A 19,484-nucleotide genomic window follows, 5' to 3' on the forward strand; every position below is an offset into this window, starting at 1 on the left:
GTTTACATTCAAGCATTTGCAATTACTTTATTTCTAGGTTGATTCCTCAACCGGGGTTTGACTGAGGCAAACCCTTATCCACAACCCCCCTTTCTTCTCTTTCCTGTGTGTAGGTTGCAGGTGCACAACTGTAATTGTAGGTTTGGGCTTCATTTGCAGAGATGAAAGAACCCTTTTCATTTCATGGATTTTGTGGCGAACTATGTACATTCTTACCATGGGCCCGACAAATTTTCTCCAAATTTGCAAGGTAGATCCGCGTCAGTTTAATTAGCTCAGATCCGAAGTTACAACACGATCCCGAACTGGTAGCACCTCATTTCACTCATTTCTTCTCTCTTTTCCACATAGTCAACAAGTCAACTTTCTCATTTACAAAAGAGGGCAAATCACACTTCAACCACTTGCAATCCACTCAGAATTCACATCCTTGTTCCCCTTAGATTTGGATCTAGCGGATTCAAGCCCTTCTTTTGAATTTAAAGTTCCTCGCAAGTGAAAATCATCCAAGTGGCTTCCTTTCTCTCTCATAGGTGGGGAGTCACTAGGACCCAATTTTCCACTTTACAAACTTAAGTAAAAATACATATGTGCATAATATCTTTGCATTCTTAGTTCTCGATATCTTTGTTCCGTGTTGGGTGAATAATTCCTTGAAGTCTTATTTTGCCTTCTCTTCTTGCTCCCCATGCCTTTAAAACAACCTTAAAATATCTTAAATGACTTAAATTTGTCGCCCACAAAATGACCTTCAAATTGTCGCCCACAAAATGACCTTCAAATTGTCGCCCTTAAATAACCTTTAAATGTCTTCTTCCATTAAAAAATACAAAATACTTTGATAATTTGTGTTGGAAAAATTGAATTAAAATATTTCTATTTATAAGAGATTTTTAATTCTAAAAAAAATATAATTTTGCGTCAGCCTAGGTTTGTACTAATGTCAACCGTTAAAAAAGGCATGTTCGCACAAACCAATTTGTTACGTGGTTGTTTGTGCACCCTATGTTCGAGCGAACTGCTTGGGGTTCAAACAACCCCCCTTCATACGAATCCTTGTTCGCATAAACTGGCTTCCTGGACATCTCTCCCCCAAATTCTTCAAAATTCTAAGAAATTCCAGCCTTGAATCCTCTAGTTCAAGGGTCAAATGAAGGAATCTTGACAACCCAAAAATATAGGATGACAGTACTCGAAGCAAGCTTTCCAACAACTATAATTTTATCACATTGTGAGTTTATTATGATCTTGTTTTTAAAATTTTACGAAATATTATTTTTTTAGTGAACATGAACTTCTCTGTTCAATGCATTGGGAATAACAGTTTACTAATTCAAAAAAATTATGAAAAATATCTATGCCCTAGGTATTGATGTCTTCTTTCTAGCAAAAAAAAATTTGAATTTCGATATATATAGAATAAGTTATGTGTTCAAAATACACCTATGTCTAAAATATAGTTAGTCGGACTTCAAAACTTAATAAAATGAAAAATATTCAACATATCACTATCAAACCAACTCCATGCCCTGGATATTGATGTTACAAACCAAAATTTGAAAGAATTAAGTTTTTATCATTTATAGAAAAAAAAGTTATGCACTTTGGGAGGCACATCACTCTTAAAAAAATTTGTTTGTTGTAAAAAACTACTTTTCGAGGGAGATGGAAAAATAAAAATAGTTTTCTTCCAAAAAAATTGAAAAAATCTATTTAGAATCTATAGACAAGATGTTACAAATCATTGATTTACATCATCGTCAAATTCTTAATGGTTTAAAAGTTACAGGTGTCGGAAAGTGAAGATTATTTTTAAAAATGTTCATCTCAGTGTCAAAGTTGGGAAAAAAGTGGGAACCATTATTGTGAGTTCACTATATTAAACAGTAAGCTACAATCATCTGATTGAACCACAAACCTAGATTTGAGGGTTGTAAGAGGATTTAGAATTGTTCCCAAAAGGAGCTCTTGATTTGTCGGGACCGGTGTGATGGTCGCTCTGGTCCTCCAAACTTTTCGCACCCCAATGGGGGATCGATTCGTCTTTGTAAATAAAGCTCATCTCGAAGATCACAACTTCTTACCTACTTCGTACACACATAAAGAAGGGAAAATAGGTTGGGAATAGGGGTTTTCCTAAGTCAAACCCCAGTTTAGGAATTAACCTTAAATGAAATATTGTGAATATTAAAATAAATAATGGAAAAGTATACCTCAGATCTCCAATGACTGATAATGATGCTTTACTTATTGAATGTAATCACATATGTTGTATGAAATGGCATGAACATGAAAAAACCCTAATCACACACACATGCTTGCATATGAATGTTGTAACTTGCTCCATAATGATTGAATGAAGAATAGGTAGTCTTGAAGACTTTTGAAAATGCTTGATGATGAACACTACAGTGTTTGAATGCTGGATTGCTTGATAATGCTCGTCGTTAGGATTGAAATGAATTGATTAATGTCTTTATATATGGGGATCTAGGTCAATTTATTGATCAGGTTGACCTCCAATGGTCATATTGAGCTACTAATTTATTTTCCTATCGGAGAAGGTCTCACCCCCTCCTTGAAAATTGGGCCCCAAAGAGGGGGAATAGATTTTGGGTTGAAAGAGGAGGACACCTCTTCGGGGAATCACCTGGTAGGTGTAATGAGCATAAAAACTGGAGTCAAGACACTGAGTGGATCTAGATAGGAGGTATGGGGGAGATATGCTAAAGTAGGGGCACAAGCATGAGGTGTAAATTGGCCCAATGACTATTTACGACACTACAGATCCATTGTATCTCATACATTTTGGGCAACAATGGTTGGTTTTGTTCTAAATATCACATCCCACAAATCTCTATCTACAAGCATATCCTTCATTTTGAGTTTCCACAACTCAAAATTGCCACCATTAAACTTCTCCATCTCTATTATGCTAGTTGGAATAAGTTTACAGTCTTTTCTCTACAAGACTCCCACTAAAATAAGATCTCTACAAAAAACCCCTTCTACCTAACAAGGATAACAAAGTTGACCAGGCTTTGATACGAACTGAAAAGAAGCAAAGTGTAATATAACGCTTCCAATGTTAAATCTAATAGAAGAATGAATGTAAAAAAAACTTCTTACAAACCCTTGAATAAATTACAGATTAGATTCCCATAAGTAATATCAATTTCAAGCAAATAAAAACATAAAAACTTAACACCATATTTATGTGGAAAAACCTGTATGGAAAAAAACCAACACTCCAAAATAAAGAGCTCAATTGTATTCCAACAACAAAGATTACAATAAAATGTACAAAGCTAATGCTCTTCAGGAGTTGATACAACAATAGAGAAATGTAGAGCAACTCTAATAGTGTAATGATATCTCAAAAAATAAATGAAACTAAAACAATATAGGCACTAACATATTTATAGAGCTCACATATGAAAGGTAGGCACCCATGGTTTCCAAAAAAATCTCCCCTGCCCAGGTAGTCAAGTGGTCTCCAAAACAACAACTTTCTACATCATCGACATGTTACAAATAACACTTTCAAAAGCACTAACACTTATCCTTCCATAATGGTAACTTTCCATATGCACAACATTCAATTACGTAGAAACCACCGATGTTATAATCAAGCGCCCACCATGCATATGGATACTTGCTAAAGATAACTCAATAAATAAATATAAACCACCAAATATTAACTCCCCATGATCCTTTAGTCCCAACATAGCAATTTCCATATCTCGCTAAGTGTAAACTCAACATACAAGGACACATGTCACCAAAGCACACCTCCTAATTTTTTTATAGATTCTTTTGCACAAGTGACAAGTGGCAGAATTTCATGCTCTTCACTTCACATATAGGAAGTCAACTCATAATTAGGTCCCACAAAGTGATATAGTAACACAGTAAGTTAACACGTAGGATTTAATTAATAAAATAATCAAATATTTATCCATGTAATGACTCTAAGGTTGAGACACCTTTATCCCAACAATAATTACTTTTAACAACTTTGATGACACAAATAAATTTACACATTACCTACTTATAAATTACAAATAACACAGTGACGCTTTAATTGGGATACCTCAAATGCATGGTTGAATAATAAAAATAAAAAATATTAACATAATGGCAACAAGGAATATTACATATCCCAACAAGTAAACTCGTTGACAATGCTAACAACATTGCATGTTTTTCTTTTCACACGCGTCATTTGATAGGGGCCAACTCAATTACAATCCCATAAATCCACTCTTTTATCCTCTTTGATGTTTTGTATTAAAAAGTTGAGATACAAATATGTGCAATGTTAAATATGATGCTTTTCACACTTATGTCTATGGCCAACACAAGTGATATCAGTGATTAATTATGCACATGTGTATAGGTTTAGAGATGTGACTCTATCGACATACAAAAAAGCGAAGGGGCATCATCCAAACTATATACTTTCAGAAATAGCTTGCTAGTTTATTTACTATCTTATTTACTTTAGCATATAAGATTCATGTTAGCACACATACACATCCAAAGTGGTATAAAATATATAGGAGAAAGTGCATACTTTGCTCCTTTTTCTTCTTGGTTTGTCTCAAGTACAATATCTTAGTTCTCTATTTTTCTTATTTTACATGTAAGCTAGCTTTAAATCTATTGTTTTCCCCTTTATTCCAATACCTTATCCTTATATATTGATACAATCTTGTAAGGTTATTATGTACTTAGACACAATTATAGATGCAATTATGACCCTTGATATAATCATGCATGTGATTGCATTCTTTTATGCAAAAAATATATTTTATAATTTCTAGAGTTTGAGCATATAGTAGTTGGCTTACACATAGACGCTTTCAAATTGAGCATAAACATGGTTGTGTCTTTAAAGACAAGTCCCAGGTTATGAGAGAATATAATGACCGAACAACATATTTGGAGAGAGGAATTATAGATCATAAACTTGCGTCAACATCTACATTTACAAATAGTTGATTAATCTTTTTTTTTAGGTTTCTTACATCATCTTATGTGCATTTGACCATGCGAACAACAATAATACAAATCTATTCAAGGCACAAATATCTATCAAAGTTTAATGCTTGCATAACATTTCATTTTACGGACAAAAAAAATCTCTAGGTCTATAAGTGCATAGATCATGATTGCAACACAAAGACATAATAATGGTAGACAATTGAAATTGTAAATTTGATTTAATCCAAAATCAATAAACAACAATTTTCTTTTTTTTCTTCCTTTTTTAGTGACAGGAGATAATTCATCTTTAAAGAATTTAATCCAATAAATTAAGTCAAATTAGTCGTAATATATAAATTAACATAATATAATAAAATAACTAATTACTTTATGTTTTTCATTTTATGCTTACATACTTGAGATCTCATTTGTATGAATGAATGAAAGATATAGTAATATCAACAAGTCCATAATGTTATAAAACAAGGTGAAGAAAACTTGCAATATGAACTTTAAATGAAAATTATTAAAAATTTGAAACTAAGATTAACCCTTTTCAAAGTGATTGTAGAATCAAAACAAGAACAAGAAGACCATTACACATGAAACACTAGATTTATGTGGAGAAATCCTTTAGAGAAAAAGCTCCACCACAAAAAGAGGGGCAAGTATATTACTAATCAAATGGAGATTAGAATAGCAATGCACTTCTCTTGTAGACCTCTGTAAAATTCGACAACACTTCATTATCTTGGAAATTGAACAAAACTGAATGAATAACTCCAGCTGAAGGCCCCAATTTATAGAGATTTGTGAGGATGAATACAACCATGGTATCACCAAACAACAAGGTACAAAACCACCTAGAAAAACTCATGCGTATCTCATTGAAATGAGTAAAAAACATGAAAAATAGCCTTTTACAGATGCTCTTACAATGTCATATGTAAGGCATCTCTCATGCATGGGCACCTGCCTAAGGATTTCATCATAAATATTGTCATAGAATCAATAATGACTATCTTAACCATCATAGATGTTCGTACAACCCCTTACACGTGTCCAACCATCTCAAAATAGAAGCTTCCAAAAAGGGCTCACCTAGCTATTTTTGTCCTTTTCCCTGAGGACAAATGGTAAAAGCAACTTTGCCTTTACATGGTCTCTTTCACCACTGTTGGTTAAACAATTTAACCTCTTATGGGTAAATTACAAAAGATATTAAGAAAATAATAAATTAAAGGATTTGCAAGGTTGATGGCACCTAAATCATAACATATAATGTTTGTGTGTATCTTCTGGTATCAGTTGTGTAAGTTTATTTCCTCAACATTTTGGATCAAACTACATGAACCATCATCACGAAGAGAGCAAGACAAGAGAAAATAATTGAATGATTGTTAGCAGAATAGGTAGAATAAAAAGAAGAGGGTGAGTGGGTACAAGGACCAAGGTGACCATTTTTTTATTTTCATTTATTTATTTGAGTGGACTAGTTGTTTTGTTTTCTTTCTATTCTACTCTTCCTCCTTATTCTTTAGGTTTGTTTTCTTTTAGTAGTTTTCTCTTAACCTTAGGCATCTTTACCTACTCTATCTCTTGTCACCTTGATCCTTGCACCCACTCACACTCTCCTTTTCTATTTTACCTAGCTTGCTAACAATCATTCAATTATTTTTCTCTTATCTTGGTCTCAACTTGATGATGGATCATGTAGTTTGATTTGAAATGTCAAGGAAATAAACACACAACTGGTACCAAAAGATGCACACAAATATCCACGAGACCAAAGCAACCTATAGGAACAACACACAAACCCTGATAAAGTTTGTAATCTCCCTTCAAAACTAGATCTTCTACAATGGATCTTGATGATGAAGTTTGTAGTTTTGTCCAACCTTGCATCCTTAAACAAGGTACTTAAATTATCAACTTGCAAGGTGTCTTCATAGTTGACACAAATGTCTTTATATGTTTTGCACTCCTTGACAAAGAACCATTCTATCTCCACCATTCCTTATTCCAATCAATCTATTTTTTCCCACTCCTTTTTATACACCATCCATTATTAGTTTAATACCTAAGACGACGAGCATCTTAATTAAACTATCGACAATTTTACTTTCAAACTAATATTCACTCTTTCATAAAAACTTTCTAAATCCTATTTCTTGTATTCTTATGATATTTGTAAATTTTTCTTCCACTAACTTATTAATTATTTCACCCATTTGCTTTATTTCCCTGCAATTGTACACCCATGTGGGAAACTTAAATTTAGGGTTTTGTGCTGAAAAGTAGCAGTTCAGCAAAAGCTAGTCTGCCACAAACTCTATGGAAGATCCATATCGACGTACCTACGTTGTCGGGAAAATGTAGTGACCTTTTGACAAATACAATCAATTCCATACACACGGGATTCATGTCCCTTGTGTGGCCACCAAGTCCGCCACAGACTCCAAATTCCAAATTGCAAAGTGATTCCATGAGCGCATCCAACGGTAATCTTAAAATTTCGTTAGTTTGACTTGACTTAAAAAATGAAGAGCAAATTGGATTCCTATTTGTTACTTACTTTCGTCCACAGATTACGTAACCTGCTCAGATTCATGAAAGCACTTTGATTACCATTTAATACGCGCTTTTTTGTGGACGCCGCCATTCTGAAATCGAATATAGAGAAGCTTGGAATCCAAGAGCACAAGGAGAAAGAAGAGGATCGGCCTGACTGGTACTGGTAAGGCTTTATCGGCAGGGAAAAAAAGAGTCTTCCCAAATGCACGTTATTTATTTTTAGAATTTTATTAGTTATTGCGTCTTTTAATAGTCCCGAGAATCTTGGTTTCTGATATTTTATCATTTTTTCTTCGATCTGATGTATTTTTGTTTTTTGGCCACCTTTGAGCGTTTTTCAGGTGCCTAGGGTTTTGGGGTTAAGAGTGAAGAGGAAAAATGTGTGGAATACTCGCAGTGTTGGGTTGCATTGACACGTCACAAGCCAAACGAGCTCGCATACTCGAACTTTCCCGAAGGTGTGTTGGTATTTCAATGTCTTGAGTTTCTAACATATGCTGAACCATTTATTTATTTTAATTTGAGTTTCTTTTAACCTGCTTTTCCTGTTTTGATTTTTTCTGTTTATTCAATGTTAGCAATAGAAACCCTTCTGATTCTTTTTTTCTTTTGGGTAAATCCCCTTTAATTTCTGTGGAGGGCATGTGAATGGTTACATTATATATTATTAAAAGCATTCTGTTGACACGGAAGGGAAATGAAAAAGTGAAAAACTTGGCAAACTTAAAATAGATGAAATAGTTAATCCCGAGTTATTGAATGAATCCACATTATTCCAGTTTTGCAAAATATTGACTGTTTTATGTGGGTTTTAAGTTCAAATCGGCGTAATACAACTACTAAGCCGTGTTTAGTATCGAGTTTGTCACAATTGTTATTACCATGCTTTAAATTTTCTTTCCATATGGTATACAATCTGATTCTAGCGAAGGCTAGGTCATGACTAAGCAGTGTAACTAGTAGTCATCTGATGAAGCTACAAAGAACTGTCCATAAGAGAACCTTGAAAATGCTCTTCTTGATCTTCCTGCTTAATAGTTAAACCTGCAACCAGAGAAGCACTAATAATTTGTGCACCCCAACCATATAGAGTTTCGATAAAATAGTCCGACCGTACATAACATGAACAGTAAACAATGGTGCATTTATCTGAGGATCTTGAGCAGCATACAATGGTAGAGTCAACTGAGGGTCTCGAAGTTATGATAACGTTATCTTGCCCGACTCCCAGAACCATTCCATTTGCATCAAAACCAGAAGAATTGCCATGACCGCCTTACTGCCAAAATTTTATCCAAACCAAGTTTTTTAAGGTTTAGCAACTTTGATACTCCATAACGACATCTGTCAAGAATACAACAAATTGATTTACCTTGAGATAGGAACTCTAAAATTGTGCTTCCCATTGGGTTTTTTAATCTTCCTAAAAGATTCTTGGACAATAAAATGTTCTTACCGCATATCAAAATTAGGGCTGTTTGTTGCTTTGGACTACATATATTGTTCTTATCCAAACTCTTCTAATTGTTATAACTTATAACTTCAAAAATTGTCAAGTTTTATGACTGTCAAGTATAGGATGTTAATCAATTTAATTAGGAGGTGCAACACTAATTACTTTATTATCAACAACCAACTTATGAACATGATCACCACTTACTTCCTAGCGATTGAACTGCCTAGGATACTGCTAAGGAGGATCCCAGCTTCTGCTACAATAATTGCCAATACCTTGAGAAGCAACAAAATCATCATGGATTGAAGGATTAAGTCCATACTACAAACATTGTTCTCTGATGCAGGTTCAAACTGCTAATTCTGTCCCCATAGGATTGGATGGAGCATTGTTGATTCTGCTTCTGCTCATATATTAATCAACACCTTTCCATGAATAGTATTTATCTTTTATATACTGTAAAGCGGAAAATCGGTCGAACCCTAGTTGCTCTCCCCTCTTCCAACTCCAAGGAGAGAGAAGGGAGGTTGCTAGGGTTGATGGTTTTCACTTGGGAGACTTTACATTCAAAAGAGGGGTTGAAACCCACAAGATCCAATCCCACGCAATGCAAGATTGGATGCTAAATGAGTTTCAAGGGTTAAGACAGCAAGGCTACCCTCTTTTGTAAAGAATGTGCATAGAAGAATTAAGCTAGGAATGCATAGAAAGTGAGAAAGATTCACTTATAAACTGAGATAGGGATATAGGATGAAGCTGCGGACCTGGAATTAGCAGTAAAATGTCGATACGGCGCTGTCCTGCAAATTTGAGCGAAAGTTGACGGGACGATGGCGCCCGGCGTGCACACGGTCCTCCAAAAAATCCGCGAAACGAAGGGGATCTGTTCGTCTCTGCACAAGGATTCCAGATCTTCAATTTCAGCCGCGTACCTGCAACCTACACACAGAAAAGCGAAGACGATTGGGGGGTTAGGGATTAGGGGTTTGCCTTTAGGTCAAACCCCGGTTTTGGAATTAACCAAGAAATGAGAAATGCTGTAAATGTAAATGTCTGTAATGTAAAACAAGTACTAATACCTTGTTGTAAGGATGTTTGTATCCTTATGTGCGAAGGTATAGATGTTGTTGTATGTTGTATGTTGTAGTAGTATGTAGTAAGTGATCTCCTCTTCAATGGTTGAATCTTTGTCTTGAATGCAACACTTAGCCTTGAATGGAGACTTAGAAAGAATGCTTGAATGCTTGAATGCTTGAGTATTGTTTCCACATATGTTCATCTATTTTCCATCCATCCAAATGAGAGAGGAAAATGTAGTTTATATACTTGCCAATTAGGGTTAATAGACTGATTTTTCCGACCTTAGGCCGACCAGGAAAGATAATTTCCAATTTGCAAACAAAAAGACCCGAAGTCCCATAGGAGACCGGGCCCAAAATAGGGCCAGGGACCAAGGCGCTGGGCGCTTTGGTCCCACCTCCCGGGACAGCAGGGTGCAAAGGAGGTTCAGGCCAGGGTGCTTGAAAATGCAGTTTTTGGTGTCGTGGACAAGTTTCGGGGTCTCCATTCAGGTTCCGTGTTGCGTCGCCATCGTGAAGACCGAAATGCAGTCGAAATTGCAAGTGTCGCAATTTTAGGACGCTACATATACAAAGTTAATGATGTGAAGAAAGGGTTTCCCAGCTACTGCTACAATAATTGCCAATACCTTGAGAAGCAACAGAATCATCACGAATTGAAGGATTAAGTCCACACTACAAACATTGTTCTCTGATGCATGTTAGTTCCACTGGGATGTATTGCACAAAGCCATAGATAATCTGCCAGTAAAGAAGAGCTGTTTATAGCAAAGTTGCATGGACACGGATACGGTATCCGATACGGATACGGTATTGGATACGGATACGGCTGGACACGTCATTCATAAAAAACATACACATATATTTAACACAATTTTCTAAGTTATTCAAGGAGATTTTCATTACTTCAAAAGCAATATAGACACATAATTTCTACATAAATAATGATAAGTTGATTTAACATTTTACAATATGCAAAAATAGAAGAGTTGCATCGAAGATAACCCAAAAAATGGGTCACTGAAATAGAAAAATATTTCATTTGTCTTTCTCATTTGGTGTAGGTTCTGTTAATACCATGTTTTTTTTTAAAAATGCATTAATGAAGTTTTTTAAAATTAAATTTAGGAAGATTTACGTCAATTTTAAAAAAAAATCAAATTACATTAGTATTTAGCATGGTTGGAAATCTAGGATTTTTGGGCATGCATGGGTACAATATTCGACGTGTATTTGGGTTGTATCGGATACGTATCCGTTTCAGAAACGGGAACGGATACGGGGAAACGCGTTCCCGGGGAGGGACAAAGGAGTTTCCGGCAACTCTGGTTTATAGTGTAAAATCACATTAAATATGTCTAAATCTGAAGTATGGTAAGAGATATAGAAAGAGAAGGCCTGCTGTGATTGCTATTTCAAAATTAAATGTTAAATTTTTCTTAGCATGACTTATGTTTCCGTTGACATTACTCTCAAGAATTAATGACCTAATGCACTTTAGACGGTCAATTTTTTTTAAAAATTATAGTTTAAAATGAAAATTTTAACACAATTCGCTTCTTTTGGCTTCTTTTTTCTTTGTATGTTGAATTTGAAGGCTTTCTGTGTTTTCTTCTATTTACTGAATGTAATGTCCTTATTTCAGAAATTAAGCTCAGATTAGAATATTCAGAAATATTAATAAATTATTAAGGTAGTAAAAAGGGATGCAGCTGTGCAGTCTCTACAGGAAAAAGGAGATTAAAAACGTTGTTAAGAATCAAGATAGTTAGAATAAGACCAAAAAACAAAAAAAGATGCAAACCGTTTTTTAGTGCTACAAAACAAAAAGTTAAAAAGCAGCTGCTAGAAGACAAAGGTTAAAAGGCATCCGCTTCGATTGAACAATATAATCAAATGAAATTAAGTATAATCAAGAGACTTTCAAGAGTGGCAACTCTTGAATAAATAACATATTTAAAGGGCTCCAAGTAAGGAGAAGAAGAACAATTATTCGAGGATATATTATTTTATTATTTCCCTTGTGGAATATGAATAAGGTTTGACGAACCTGAGGATGAAACCCCTCTAGGCCTGAAATTAAAGGGCGAAATCCCCTTAATTTCTCTAGCTGATTTAAAAGAGAGAGATCACTGCAGATTGGAGAAGTACAGCAGAGATAAAAGTATAAGTTCTATATTTTCCAAGATACGCTACAAGCTTTAAATCTGAATTACATAATCATTGTTAAGACTACAAATTCTGGTTTAAATTTATACTTATAATTAATTATGCAACTATTATTATAAGTTAGGGTTTATACTTTATTATGCTTAAAGAAGACAAAGAAAATTTAGAAGGGGGCATTACATTGAACACGAATTTGTGACTGTATTGTTATCTTGTAGAACCTACATAATATGTCTTTTTTATTTTATTTGTGGGCAGGCTAAAGCACAGAGGTCCAGACTGGAGTGGAATCTCTCACCATGACAATTTTTTTCTTGCACATCAGAGACTGGCCATAGTGGATCCAACATCTGGGGATCAACCATTATATAATGAAGACAAAACAATAGTTGTTACTGTAAGTTTCTAGCCCTACTCAAAGGAAGTGAATTGTCAATTTTGGTGTAATTCTAGTGAAATGTATTTTAATTGGATTTTAGAATTTCCTTAACGAAAGCTTAAAACCTCTACCCATGTCCTGGACAATTAAACTAATTACTAGTAAATTAGTAATTACTACCAGTGCTTTTATTTACAATTGCCGTGAATTGAAGTTGGCTTTCTTATTCTAGTATTCAAAACCAGACACATAAATAGTCTCGTGGGTGCATAAGTCATGGTGACAAGTTTCCTATAGGAGGTGAGTTAACTGCACTAAGAAAGGTGCAAATTCAATATAGGGGAGGTGCTAACTTAATAACTAGAGGCAGTGGTGGCAGCTTTGATTGCATTCAAGCAAGACATTATACCTTAAATAAAAGAGGTGCAATATAAAATACTACACCTATATTGGATATTTGAAAATTGTGACTAAATTTCTTTGTCTCTTTTTAATATTTTATTCCCTCCAGCTGTATAGTATATTTTTTAATGTTCAATTTTTGTTTTGGTTACTTCATATGATAGTGTCTTTTTGGCCATTTGATTCAAAATAGTTCAGTGCCATATATAACTGATTTGCCATTTATCAAATAATATAGCCATTACAGAAACATTACAAAATTTCACAGGCGAACTTTTAGTTTAAAAAAGTATTGAAACTAAATATCTCCAAGGAAATCATATGATAGAGATTTTAAAATTATCAATGTATTGCATTCATACCATTTCTACAATTTGTGTGTCTTGATGGCAAATATATTAGTGGGATACTGTTTTGAAAAACACAGGTTTGCTTTGCAATTTAATAATGACTTCCTTTAAAATTATTTCTATAGAGGAGAATCAGACAACTGTCATGTCATTTTGGACAATGTTCTGATGGGTTTTAGCATGGTATAGTGTTCCCAAGTTTTTTATTTTTTTATTTTTTAAAATTTTTAAGTGATATCTTTGAGGATGATTAAGAAAAGGCTGGTTTGACAAGGTCTTCTCAATCATTTCTTACAGATTTTTCTCCACGTATTTATTTATTTCTTTTTTCAAAACGTGGCTGATTTGTTATGGCGTCTGGGTAGGCATGATGAGCACACACTTATACTGAGAAAGGGGGTGAATCAGTATAAGACAACCTTTTGCTTATTAAAATTTAACAACCACAATAGAGCAATCCCATAAGATCTAACAATTAAGAAACATAAGATTTATGTGGAAACCCTTTCGAGAGAAAACCACAAGAAAGACTGCTTGGATCTCTGTCCAAATCCAGCGACAAAGTAAATTTTTCTTGCAAAAATTTGTAGGCACCGACCCGCTAGAGACACCAATCCCCACAACTAAGCATCAACTTAACAAGAGACACCGATCTCTTCTTTTCGGAGGCACAAACTTTAAGATAAACAAAGTTTTTGCCTTATTGAATATTGCTTCTTCAATGGATGACCATTGTTTAAATCTCCTTCATAAAATCTGCTTGTAAATGAATCAACGTATTTTCACACATATACTCTCCTTTAAGAATCTGTTTTTATTAGAAAGATATCACATTTTTTCTACTTGCCTTCTTACCTCCATCTCATCTTCTTTTTATTTCACTTCATGCCTTTTCATGAAGAGAAGTTGTTTTTTCAAGGGAGGTCGGCCCCTTTCAAAGAGGCACCCCAATTAATATTAAAAAATTAAATGGGACTGACTTTTCCCAAAACATGGGTGCCAACAATTTTGGGCGCCAAACACATGGGTTGGCCATACTAAATTAAATAATAATATTACATTAAATCATAATATTATTCCATGGGTTGGCTATACTAAATTACATAATAATATTACATTAAATCATAATATTATTCCATGGGTTGGCTAGCCATTTAACTCTCTTTTGACTTCAATAAAATATTGTGACATTAGTTCTCCTTTGACATCAATGACAATATTTCTAACAAGGCATATATAGTTTCTCATGAAACCTGTTACCCAATTAATGAACTTAAAATGCCATGCATACTTATTTGTCATTTTAGCCAGATTTTCATTCATTAGCTTGGACAATCATGTTGCTCAATTGTCTTGAATGTCTCCACAATGAGTTTACACACAAAATAGGAAGTTCTGTATTTCTGTATGTACAAACCAATGGCCAAGATAGTCTTCTAAGAAATCTTAAAATCCTGTAGTTTGGGTACCATGGCCCTTTTTGTTTGTTTGATGATAATTATTGATGGTCCGATACTCCATTGTAAATGGAGTTATTTCATCTTTTGACAACAGAACTATTGGTTATCCTCTCCATGTTTGCAGCCAGAGCAAGCTTATTAGTGTTACAAGACTTGGACTTGGCAGGCCGATGACGCTTACACACACAAAATAAGAATTCCTGTCACTAGAAAACAGTAGCCAGTGTAGTGTTCTAAGAAATATCAAATTTTGCATTCTTAGTACCGTGGTCCTTCTTCTTCTTGGTCTGCTGATAATTATATATGGTATGATACTCCATTGTAAATGAAATTGTTTCATCTTTTGAGAACAGAATCATTGATTTGCCTCCCCACGTTCAGTAGCCTGAGCAACCTAATAAGTGTTACCAGACATGGACTCAGCAGACTAACTGTTGACCCAGACTTGGCAAATATTTGGCACAAACTCAATGTTAAACACTGGATTTCCAAAGATGATAACCGGTGATATTATCTAGAAACTTTCTATAAGGACCATTGTTACTGCTCAGGCTTGGCACCTTCTTGGCAGGGTTTGTTTGGGCCTTCTTGGACATGGACTCAGAGCACTTGTTGATTACTCAGAGAGTCCTGTAATCCTAAGCCTAGAGAAGTCTTTCCGTTAAAATGTTGCAGTTATTGGTTTGTTTTCTGTAGTCTAAAAGCTTCTCGTGCAGGTTTGAAAACGCCATACCTTTTTGCATAGGAAACCTTTACACAGTTAATATGCAGCTCATGAAACCACCACCGTTTAATGGACTGCTTGAATTATAAGCTGTGTAACCTTGAACCTAATAAATTCTTTCTGTTCAAATGTTACAGTTGTCCCTTTGTTTTCTGTCTTTTAAAGGATTCTCCCTCAGGTTTGAAAAGGCTACGCCTCTTTGCAGAGGAAGCTTTTATAGAAGTAATATGCAGGCCACTGTTTGATGGGCTGCTTGAAAATAATCTGTGCTGGTTAATTTAGGAATAATGTGTTGAACGGACTGCTTGAATTATAAGCTGTGTAACCTTGAACCTAATAAATTCTTTCTGTTCAAATGTTACAGTTGTCCCTTTGTTTTCTGTCTTTTAAAGGATTCTCCCTCAGGTTTGAAAAGGCTAAGCCTCTTTGCAGAGGAAGCTTTTATAGAAGTAATATGCAGGCCACTGTTTGATGGGCTGCTTGAAAATAATCTGTGCTGGTTAACTTAGGAATAATGTGTTGAACGGCACACAATGGCTTTGTCCTTTCCTTTAATAAAAATGGACTCTCTTTATAATGTATGAAAATCACTAGTTTTGACTTTTTGAGGCACTGATGTAATTTTTGTGCTAAATCTTTGGTTCAGGTATGGGTTTGGGATTTTGCTAGTATGGCGACTTTTGTATGGATGGGTTTAGCTGTGTATATAAAGATAATTGATAAATCAGTGTCAAAAGTGTCAAATCAATAAAAAATTACCATAAAAAATTGTCTTATTGCTCTTCATTGAGAGCATCAATGTCATCACTTGGTTCATTTGAACCACAAACAGTTGCAGTGCCATAGATATATACCCATAATGTGCCCCCAAAAAATGCAGAATTGAAAACGCAGCTGATAGTGATAAAGATAATTGATAATTCAATGTCAAGTGTCAAATCAATACACACTTACAATCAATAATCTTCATATTGCTTTTCAATGAGAGCATCAATGTCATCACTTGGTTTTTTTGAACCATAAGTAGCTGCAGCGGCATCTTTCTATCTATCTATCTATATAAGAGAAATATGAAGATTATTGATTGTTATTTAAATATTTTGTAATTCTGTATTGATTTGACACTTGACATTGAATTATCAATTATTTTTATCACTATCAGCTGCGTTTTCAATCTGTCTGTCTATCTGTCTATCTATCATGTGCTTCAAACACTTTTTACACTTTATAATAAACAATAGATGAATGTTTTGATTACTTGTAAATGGTCATTACAAATTATTATATAAAATCTGGATATGAATAATTTTTTCAATTTACTGTTTTTCTAACAAGATGTAACAAAGGCGATTGAGAAAGATATCTCATAAATAGTTGACTATTTTGCCATCTTTCTCATTATCAAGATTTTACTAAAACAATTCTAGAAATGAGATGTTAGTATTGTTTGTGTTTGTAGAGCTCTTCTTATTGGGCTCAGGATGTTACTAATATTTGTGTTGTACCTTGGGATTGATGTCAGCATGGTAGGCTATATAGTGTTGGCACTCGTTACACACTAAGAAGAGGATATAAAGAGCCGACTCTGCTACAATGAAACACCATATCATTCATCTCTTCCAATTCTATATTGAGTAATTTGTGTGCTTGGGTGCCCTAGGAGTATCTCTTGACTTTTTTGGTGTTCTTGAGTGTGGATGATTTATTTTTGCGTGTGTTTTGTTTTCTGTCAATCACAGCATTCACACTATGTTCTGGTAGGGACTTGTGGTGCTGGTCTTTATGTTTACGTTTCTACAATAAAAATAATATTTCAAATTTTTATTCCATGGTTTTTTGCTGACATATTTTTGGAAAAGTTAAAAGGATTTTTTTTTTTAAAGTAACTATGTCAATGTGCAATCATAGATGTCTACCTATGCTGCAGGTGAATGGAGAGATATACAACCACAAGGAATTAAGGAAAACAGTACTCAAATCCCACAAGTTTAGGACTGGGAGTGACTGTGAAGTTATTGCCTATCTTGTAAGTACAATTTTACCGATAAGATTTGAAGCATATGTCTTAGGGTTAAGAGTTGAAATTGTGTATCTTTTTTTTCAGTTGATTTTTTTTTTTCAGTTGAAGTTAAATGGAATTGCAGTTGTCATATCTTAAACTTAGTGGATTTCAGGGATACTTACTTGTGGTTTGAATATATTGATAGTACGAAGAATATGGTGAGGACTGCGTTGACATGTTGGATGGAATGTTCTCTTTTGTTCTTGTGGACACTCGTGACAACAGTTTTCTTGCAGCTCGTGATGCTATTGGCATCACACCCCTTTATACAGGCTGGGGCCTTGATGGTATGCTATAGCTGTATAGAATTGATATTTGCTCTTGCCTAAATCAATGCTTCTATTCACTTTTGTAACTTTGTTTTATTGCAGGATCAATATGGTTTGCATCTGAGATGAAAGCTTTAAATGATGACTGTGAACGTTTTGAATGCTTTCCTCCTGGACATTTATATTCCAGCAAAGCAGGTATTTATACACCGCTTTCCAGATGATGCTATTAATACTATCTGGTGTTCGGTTACTGGTCTTGGAAAACTTGAAGAAGTCCTTATTCTCTTGGTGCTGTTTGGGAAATTGTAAAGTATCAATTGGGATTTTAACTTTGTAAAGACTTATGAAAATTGAGGAGGGGAAGAACACATAGGAAGAGTAGTGCCATAGTTTTTTTGTTTCACTTATTTGAGTTATTTTTTAATTGCAAGCAAAATCTCTACAAGGTTACATTAATTTGAAGACTCACCAGGTTTTCTCTTGTACTGTGTATTCATTTATGCATTATTTGTATGTGAGAAATTCCACCTATGTTCAAAGTTTGGTTTGAGGCAGTTTGATTGAAAAACTGTTGCAGGAGGCTATCGGAGATGGTACAATCCCCCTTGGTTCTCAGAAGATATTCCATCAGTTCCATACAATCCCTTGGTTTTACGACAAGCATTTGAGAATGTACGGCATTGTATTTTGTGTATCATTTGAATTTATGGCATTGTTTTGCTTAATTTGGTACTACTAAGTACTAACTACTAGTTCAGCAAACTTTCTTAATCCCTCTATAAAAATATAAAGTCAATTCATACAAAAATTATGTGGTCAAGGATTAGTTCATTGCTTTTTCTTTAAAATGCATTTAAGTTGCAAAGCTAAGCCTTTAGAAGGGCTAGCAGTCTCAAAATACCAAGCGAAAGTCTGAATTAAGATGTAGACTGGTTGTGCCTACAGGATACAAAAACTATGTGTACTTGCATGCAAACCCCCTGATTAGACTATTACACAACCATATGTATAGAAGTACAGCTATATCTAATCTTGAGTCAAGCTTATAAACTAATCATAACTGCAGGCTTAACATCAGAGAAGCTGGGGCTATCTGCAGCAGGATTGACATCAGCTAAACTGGAACTGCCTGATTTAAAGCCGATTTTCAGGATGATATTCCTTGGAGTAGAATTCTCTTCATCATCCTCTTTGATGGGAACACTTTGAGGGAGAGAAGGGAACTACAGTATTAGATGGATCTGAAGGAGGAGAAGGAAATGCCTTCAAGTTCATTTTCATCAGAATGGAAAATGTAGTCTTTAGTATTTACCACCACAGGGTCATCAGGAAAATGGAGAAGCACATCACTGGGACTACATAGGCTCATGATATCTTTTTTCCTTCTATTATCCGGTTATGGCTCAATTGTTCTTATGTAAAGATTAGTTTATTTTGATAATAACATTAGCCTTTAATAGCTCAACTGGTAATAACTGGTTATAGCTCAACTTGGAGGAAGAGAAGGAACTACATCATTAGATGGATCTGAAGGAGGATGAGCAGCATTTTCAAATTCATCATAATGC

General features: G+C 34.6%; 1 protein-coding gene across 3 annotated transcripts in view; it reads left to right on the plus strand.

Moving 5' to 3' along the window:
* Positions 1-7,177: 7,177 nt before the first annotated feature.
* LOC131072872 (asparagine synthetase [glutamine-hydrolyzing] 3) overlaps positions 7,178-19,484 on the plus strand; it is a 76,019-nt gene continuing 63,712 nt past the window's right edge. The window contains exons 1-8 of one of the 3 annotated variants that reach the window (XM_058009164.1): positions 7,178-7,490; positions 7,577-7,726; positions 7,905-8,021; positions 12,526-12,664; positions 17,510-17,608; positions 17,790-17,931; positions 18,016-18,111; positions 18,494-18,588. In XM_058009164.1, coding sequence (XP_057865147.1) covers positions 7,942-8,021; positions 12,526-12,664; positions 17,510-17,608; positions 17,790-17,931; positions 18,016-18,111; positions 18,494-18,588 — 651 coding nt within the window. In that variant the 5' untranslated portion in view covers positions 7,178-7,490; positions 7,577-7,726; positions 7,905-7,941. The remainder of the gene's footprint in view (positions 7,491-7,576; positions 7,727-7,904; positions 8,022-12,525; positions 12,665-17,509; positions 17,609-17,789; positions 17,932-18,015; positions 18,112-18,493; positions 18,589-19,484) is intronic. The other 2 variants (XM_058009162.2, XM_058009163.2) reach the window with 2 other exon arrangements.

The sequence above is a fragment of the Cryptomeria japonica genome, chromosome 6, assembly GCF_030272615.1.
Source record: "Cryptomeria japonica chromosome 6, Sugi_1.0, whole genome shotgun sequence".
Classification (NCBI taxonomy): Eukaryota; Viridiplantae; Streptophyta; class Pinopsida; order Cupressales; family Cupressaceae; genus Cryptomeria; species Cryptomeria japonica.